General features: G+C 38.6%; 1 protein-coding gene and 1 pseudogene across 2 annotated transcripts; one reads left to right on the top strand and one right to left on the bottom strand.

Annotated features, from left to right (window-relative positions):
* The first annotated feature begins 40 nt into the window (after positions 1 to 40).
* On the top strand, positions 41 to 4,704 carry LOC145490857 (ankyrin repeat domain-containing protein 45-like). 2 transcript variants are annotated; one of them, XM_081469966.1, is made up of 6 exons: positions 41 to 337; positions 971 to 1,138; positions 1,316 to 1,410; positions 1,867 to 2,008; positions 2,450 to 2,535; positions 3,146 to 4,704. In XM_081469966.1, exons 1-5 carry the CDS (start codon positions 112 to 114, stop codon positions 2,512 to 2,514), a joined length of 696 nt encoding a protein of 231 aa, XP_081326092.1. In that variant the 5' UTR covers positions 41 to 111; the 3' UTR covers positions 2,515 to 2,535; positions 3,146 to 4,704. The 2 variants fall into 2 exon arrangements, with proteins under 2 accessions (XP_081326092.1, XP_081326101.1); XM_081469975.1 differs by lacking the exon at positions 2,450 to 2,535.
* A 78-nt stretch (positions 4,705 to 4,782) lies between these two features.
* On the bottom strand, positions 4,783 to 7,633 carry LOC145490783 (endophilin-A3 pseudogene; annotated as a pseudogene).
* Positions 7,634 to 8,264: the final 631 nt, after the last annotated feature.

Below are 8,264 nucleotides of genomic sequence, written 5' to 3'. Positions count from 1 at the left end.
AATCGTTTAGAGCACTGGGGACGAGTCAAGAGATTTTGGCTGTCAGCGGTATGTTTCCGAGGCTTTCGAACAGTAAACATAGAGAGAGTTGTCAAACAATTTCGCTGCAAAATGGTCAAAGAATTGTTTGAAGTTGCAACCAAGGGGGATATTGAAAGACTCCGAGAGCTTTTTGAGGATCCAGAGAGTATATTTTCCACGGATCCGGCACAAGCATTGAACAAAAGAGACAAAGATGGAAAGTCAGCCCTGGACATAGCAGCCATGTTGGGACGCAAAGAAATTGTTCGAGAACTTCTAGAACGCGGGGCTCAAATCAATAGTCAGACCAAGAAAGGTAATTTATTTAGCCTATGTCAGGAATATACCAGTTATAGAAGGAAAGAAGTATTTTATCCTGGGGTTTGTTTATCACTCAAGTCGTTTTGCTGCTACTAAAAATAGGGGGTCAGCTTGGTAACTTGCAACCATTACGGACTGGAAATCTTGAAATATTTGAAAGCAACCCGGGGTATCGATGCTAAACCTGCAGATTCACTAAAACACATAAAAATCGCACCAAATTAAAAGTAATCAAATAATGCTGGTTGCCTTGAGAATACCACAACTTTTTGATACTTGGATTGGGGATAATCATTAGACCAGCTGCTGGAATTTGTCTCAGGGACTGGGTGAATTGGCAGCTTTACGTTCAGTACTAAACCCTGGTTCTCATTTGTTGGGAAATTCTCAGGCAGTTTGATATTGTGTTTCTCCTGGTAGCCCAGACGTTCATTATGTTTTCATAAATCAGGAAGTCTGGATTGTTGGGGGTTTTCCTAATAGTAACGTATGTTTCATGCTCGTTCAAATTTTATAGCCAATCAAATTCTCTTACCTGGCTCAAGATAAGAGCATAAAACTAGTACATGTGTAGGGAAATTGTGTCTTGATTCTACAGTAGAACTTACAGGATTAACACAATTTACAGGTTATACAGCCTTGCACAGAGCTGCATCCTGGGGCCATCCTGACTGTCTGAGGGTCTTGGTAACAAATGGAGCAGACCTGCAGATACGAAATGCACATGGCGAGAGAGCCCGAGAAGCAGCAGCCCGTTACAAAAAGGACACCTGTGTGGATTATCTTGACCGAGCAGGTGTGCAGAGACATTTCAAGCTTCAAGTTATGCTATAATAAATTATGTTTGTTCAATTCATCCAGGAACCTTCTAATGCTATCCTAGGGATTTGAAACTAAGTTTATCACTACATGTACTTACCGGGTATGAAAAAAAAGTCATTACCCTAAACTTTTTTATGATGCATTTTTTTAGAGGCACAACAGGCCCTTTTATCAGTTATAACTGCAACTAAGGAGACAATATCTGATCCTGAGAAGCACATGGGCCGATTCACACGAGAAGACAAGGTTTGTCTGTTAAGCTTTCAAACCTCCTTTGCTAACAACCCCTCGGCCCTTGATTTTTGAAAACCTGTTCACCCACAAACAGGGCTCTTAATAGTTGTAACGTGGACATGTTGATCAATAAGTGAATCAAAATAATTTGCGTGAATGACTCCAGGAATAACTTAAGTGTGACTTGCAGAATGCTGTGGAGGAAGATGAGTTAAATCATGCTAGCCTCAGTGAAGATTTATTACACTTGAACCCAATGATATTGGATTTCCAATATTTTAACGGCAAACATTCTCTTTCTTGCGATAGAAAGTAGCCTTAAGAAAGTTTTCAATGGTTTATTTTTAGAGAGCTAACATTTACACAGTTACATGGTCTGCTTGTGTCAGTGGTACAGGAACATAAGCACAGAGAGAGAATTTCTTCTTGCGTATTATCATATGTGATTGTAACATGTTTTTCTAACAGCTGAGTGGAAATCGTTTCTGTGATGAAAAGAATGACTGGTTAGAATCACACAAAGAAAATGCCACTGTTGAAGACATCTACAAGCAGAAAGAAGAACTTGAGGAGCTGTTGAAACCTATCTTAAGCAAACTAGATGAATCAGGTAAAAAGTTAATAATTTGCAATTTATTCTATTTTGGATCAGTTGATAGTTAAGAAATAGTTTAATTAGTGAGAGCAAACAAAAAGTCAATGGTGGAGAAGTGAGGCAGTAATGTTTTGTGCCCGCAGATTAACAAACCCACAGTTTAGAAATTTAACCCCCAGGTTAGCTCTAACTCAGGGTAATTTAACCATCTTTGGAGCAAACTTGCCCTGATCAAGGATTTAGAGGTCAACTTCAAGCTGTACATTAATTCTCTGATCCTAGTAAGGGCTTGAACCCAGGACTCTCAAGAGACCAGTGAGTCAGCCATTAGGTTACTGAACCTCTGACCCAAGGATTAATATCCAGATTTAATAATTTGCTAAATAAATTAATTATGTGGCTGAGAAAGCTAATATCAAAACGATTTCTTACTAGTAATATAACTGATTATCCCAGGTTTGAATGTACCCAAGACAACCAATTCCCGGTGCGTTTCACACTTGCCCAGTACTTCTACTTAGCCAGGTTCACTGGCCAGTGAGGTTGGTAGGACAAAGTTTCAAATTAATGAGATTTTCACCTGGGCACTGTTAAAACTGCACATAAGAGAAATTTATTCACTAAAATGTAAAAGTTCAATTCTTGTTTCATTACCTTCATTCCCTCCATGGGAGGGAAATCTCTGAAAAATATAAGTTTGTTGTTTGTTGCACTATAAATAAAGCACAATTTAAAAATTTATATATTTTGTTGTTCTTAAATACTATTCTTTGCACTGAAAGCTAATAGGTTTAACCCAGACTTTTAACTGTTAGGTTGTTCTTTAACTGTGTGATACAATGTGTGTGACAGCACATAAAATAATTGAGTTATTTTTAGTGAGATTTCGTTGTCTAAAACTGTTAACTTAATTAATATATTTTCGTCCCCTTCTTGTGCTACTTCTTTCTTATTTTTTAACTTACAATGTAGCAGGCTTTTAATATTCCTTTCATTTGACTCCAAATATTCGTTAGCCCCTCGGCCGATGTAGATTTCGTGTTTATATTTGTTTTCTCTACAAGTATGTGTCATCATTGGCTATCTAGAAATAGCCAGAAACTTTTCAATCATAAATATTATTCTCAATACTACTACTGTTCTACTCGACAGATGAAGACTTCTTTGCCAAAGACGTCAAGAGTGTCAAAAAATAATGCAGAGTGAGAGAACAACACTAAGGAGTCCCAAGTTTTGTTTTTACACTGGAAACTAAAACGCTCTCCCTCACTTTCTCACCAGAATTCCATCGCTCAACACCAAAAATGAAACTTTTAACCTACCTTGATAAAAAAAGTTCAATCACTGATGGGATTATCCTCGTTTTTTATGTAAATATGACGTGTATATTAGGTTTCTTTTGTCTCCTCCCCCCACCCTAACTCCCCTCACATGATTATAATCCTAGCTTACCGTGTGGCACGAAATTTTTGCAGGTTCCAGTTTTTGCGATTTTTGCGGTTCTTCCATGATCCGCAAAAAAAGAAAGTTCCCGCAAAAATAAAATTCCCGCCAAAATTTACTCCGTTGCGAAATTTTGCATACAAAGGTCACATGTAGAATCTTGTTGCCATTTATTTAAAAAGTCTCTTCCATTCCGAAACAAAACGATGAAATTAGAAACAAAATCTTTAAAAATAGAACGTCCGATGACATTGCCCCTGGTACACTAAAGGTGTAGCTGCAAAAAATTTCCAGAAAAGTATCGTCTGAAGGGACCATCGGTCACACTGGGGCAAAACTGGGGCAAGACGTAATTGTAATAGAGTGGCTGATCACCGAGTTAAGAACGCAAAATTTGATACTCATTTCGAAAAAAAAACAGTCTTTCAAAATCGCAAAAATTAGTCCTTGCAAAATACAAAAATCGCCGATCCACAAAATTTAGATGCCGCAAAAAAATTCGTGCTCCACTCCACCAAATGTAATCTGAACAATCATTGAATAAGCCTAGTGGAGTCAAACTCAATGTAGTGAGGTATAACTGGCGGGTTTTGTATCTGACTAATACCGAAAGCCCTGGGCTTCATAACTGCAGTCCGTAAATCTCTGATTTCTTCATAATTCTCTGCACTGATTTAACTCATAGCTACATAAAACGTTTCTTATGTAGGTAGTTCATTTTTCGGTTGATTTTACGGCCGTGGCTTTACGGAGCCAGTGCAAACGCAAGTAGTAACTAAACAAGATCTTTCGTAGATATTTATGTTTTTGGTCTCAGATGGTCTGCATTAAGGCGGGATTTTGAAGAGGAAATCATTTTTGCAAGAAATTCACACCGCGCTCAGCACCTCGAATCTCCTCTCGATTTAAATGAAAGTTGGCATTTATATATTTAAAAGGAATATTACTTAAGCATATCGGTTTTTACCCTAACTGCTGCTGGTTGCAAAGAAATTGTCAGAATTGAAGCAAAGATAGTAGCTTTTTGTTATCGTGTGGTGATTTCGAACCCAGTCCGATTTAGAAACAATCGACTATTTCGACTATATAGATCTGTAATTGGCTTTTGCCAGGTCTCGTTCCCAGAGCCCAAGCTTCTTCTGTCCAAGCTCTGATACCGCGCAAAGGAGACAAAGCAGTGGCATGGATATTTTCCGCTTTCTTTGGAGATTGAATTCTCTCTTTCTACTTGTTGTTTATATCAGAAATAAAGATGAACCGTTTACCAAGTTAGATTCTAGAGTTATTCAGGGAGGCCTATGCTAAACTAACACTAGTCTAAATGTGGCTTGAAGAGATTCAGATTCAGGAACTAAAAACATTTGGTATAGTATGCAAGCTTTAATGGAAGTTGAATAAATTTCAGTTCTCATTAGCTATTCTATATCAGCTAGATTCTTTTAATCTGCCGTCAAATCATCATGTGGTGAATCTGAAGTTCCTGTGGCGACACTTTCACTTGAAATAAACGTTGTTTTGGAACAAGCGCGTTAAAAGAGTTGCGAATTACTTGAGCGAAAAGTAACACTGAAATAACTTTATTGTTGTTTTAAAAAACTCCATCTGCATCAACACGTAAACGTTGTTGTGCCGACCTCTATTGACTAGCTTTCAATTCAGTTTCACATAGCGAAAATTAAACAAAAAATTACAACAACAATACAATACAGTAAATACAAGGTATATAGTATTTTGGTTTTGCTTTCCTTGGATTTTCAAGTCTGAACAATATAATTCTACATCCGTCAGTGTCATTTATTTTCTATTGACGTAAGCACTTAGATACATTCAAATTTACAAAACTGAAAACAATGTCCATTCTGAGATTCGGGAGAAAATGCAATTGGAAAACCAAGTCCATTATGATAATGTTTCGGGGTTTCCTACTGTGCCGTGTCGCCCAAGACGATTTAAACAGTATTTTTGAAGTGGAAAACCTTATCACCAAAGCGTCGAAAAAAATATTTACCGCAATAAACCGACAAATCGCCACATTTTAATAATTCTCGTAATACCATTCTTTTCCTGTCGTAAAAAGACACAAACATATAGAACAGAAACAATTCTGGAAATAACCTAGCAAGCGCAAATTAAATTCCAACAAAAAAAATCCTTTCTCCTCTTTATCTGAACACCAAACGATAACAGAATTTCAATTATTATAGATAACAGGGTCAGAGCGAACCCCTAGTTTCAATCCACACAAGGGCGTTAATTGGTTTCTGCCTCGGAGAAATATTTTCACGCTAAATCGACTAAAATTTCTACATGTTTAGCAGGAACCCGTCCGAATTTCCCATCCAAAGTTCCTTCAAACCAATTTTCATCGAGCTTTCCCGTCAGAATAATCATCTGCCCTCCAGAGAAAGAAAGCTCGCCATCTTTTTCCGCCTTGTAATCACTTTTTGCTCGACAGCACGGCTTACTGATCGCTGTCTCCTCCTTCGGATTGGCGGTGGAATCCGAATCTCCTGCCAAAGGATTCGTGCCTTTGGCGGAAGTCTCCAACTTTCCCTGGTTCGCTTGGCTTTCTTCAGTGGTTGTAGGTTTCGGCAGTGCGCTGGCATTTCCGTTACGACTTGAAGCTTGTACCCTCTTGTTGAGCAACAGCAGCAATCGCTCAAGGGTGTCGGCTGATTTCTTATGGTGCTCCAACATGGCACAAACGAGTTGGCTAAGCTGATGAATTCGCTCTACTTCGTTGCCCATAAGCAGCGTCATCTCCTGTTGGCAAATCGCTTTTGATTCTTCAAATTTATACTGCGCCATTTTAACTTCTTCCACAGCAATCTTATTCCCCTTGCGTTTCTTGCAATCGTAATCAAGCCTGCGACCTTGGAGCTTCTTTCGGTGCTGGGCTATTTCCTTCAGTTGCTTTTCGTCTAATTCATGCAGCGGCACCAGGAAGTTCTCGTGCACTTGCGCGTCCAAGGCATCTCGAGTGTCGGCGACTTCGATTAAAGCGCTGCCGACATCGAGAAGAGCAGAAGCATAATCGGAAAGCTGCGGATCCAGATCGTGCCCTGCCTTCAGCATGATATCACCTAGGGCTCCTTCAGGCTGAGGATATTTCGCTCCTTGTGCCGCCATGTGCATGTAGATCTTGGCGCGGACAGTGGGGTTAGGTTGAAGATATTCCTTTGTTTTACTCAGCAGTTGAGTCACTAGGTTTGTCATCACGTCCGTTTTTCGCTCTAGATCGACAAACTCGTCTTCCATCTTGGTTCCTTCAGCGGATCCCATCTTCTCACTTACGAACTGGTTCGCTTTGTTAATTTGTTTCTTAAACCCTGCCAGCGACATCGTGAATTATCTCTGCGAAAAATCAAAGCCCGCGTTGAAATCAGAGTAGATTGTATTCAGTTGAAAATAAAAACACGCCTGGACGAACTTCGATCGGGGACCAACAAAACCAAGTGCTACAGCTCCGCTGAAACTCTGACCACACAGGCAGATGGTAGCAAATCACTCTACTGCAATACTGTGAACGAATTCATAATTTATCCCCGCAGATTCAATCGATAACTTTGGCCAATTTCATTTTAGCGACTAATAATTTTGTTTATTGCAAACCAATGAAAAGATTTCCGCGGCGGTTCTTCAACCAGGTGTATTTTCAGTACTTCACCGGGTGCCCATCACAATTACTAACAGCTTAATCGAATCGCATCCATCGCAGCCTTTCTATTGTACAGTTGAAACAAAAGCTATGCAAATAAACTCACGGTGTTTGTTTCCGCTACGTATGAAAGACAAAATCAAATCTGAAGAAACGCGTTCAAAATTAACTCACTTATAAACTTCGCCAATAGACCGTCAATTGTAACTCGCAATTTTCTTTCGCTTAATTTCGAGGCTCTAGTTCTTAAATTGCAATTTCCATTGTGCGTAGTTCATTAAAATTTTTAGTTACTTTTCGAAAATTAAGAAATAGGCAAATAAATCGACTTGTTCCCTAAAAATAGACCATAGCTATTGGAAAATTCAAATATGATAATTGGGGTTATCGCGAAAGACTTTTACTGTAGCGATAAAGAAAAATTTTAATACTTCTTAAAGCTGAACTTTGCATGGATCCTAAAGAACATAGCGATTTGACACCAGTTAGGTTGGATTTAGTTACCTTGAATAAAATATAGTGAACTGGATATGTCAACTAAATTTGCAAATTTGGAAAATCCATGACAATAAGTAACAAGGAGATCAGAGACACAGACTTCAAAGTGATTATCTAGATTTCTATCATTCCCACGGTTTTCATAAGTTTTCATTACTTTTTTACGTCTTCGTATTTACAACAATTAATACAACAGAAATTATTACTCATAAAAACAAATCAAGCAAAAAATTTCTTGTTTTTGATTTTCCCCTCTGCTGGAACATATGAAATCGTTCAATGACATTCTCCAAACAACTCAATACTTTTCTCTTCAAATCACGCAATTTTTTTCAGAGAAATGATTGTGAGATCGTACGTGTACTTCAGAAACATGAACTCTTTTGCTTATCGGGTAGCACTTGGTGGATTTTGTAATCTAATGTAAAAAGAGGCTATCACGTGTCACGTGGTAGGTATTACGTATAACTTGCCACGTGATACATCTTGATCTCACCCTCAACATTATTCCCAGGGTTTCTCGTCTTCAGTGTCGGAAGAAAAGAGAACCTGGGATCGAGTACGCATTCACTTGGGGCTATTTCTATTGTAACAATCGTAAACTACTGTGCCACATACTACACATAATGACTACATAAAGCTGTGATGTGTGCTTTCACAAAAACCCCGTAT

This window comes from Orbicella franksi, chromosome 1 (assembly GCF_964199315.1).
Source record: "Orbicella franksi chromosome 1, jaOrbFran1.1, whole genome shotgun sequence".
In the NCBI taxonomy this organism is placed as follows: Eukaryota; Metazoa; Cnidaria; class Anthozoa; order Scleractinia; family Merulinidae; genus Orbicella; species Orbicella franksi.
This window is presented reverse-complemented; position numbering and strand designations above follow the sequence as displayed.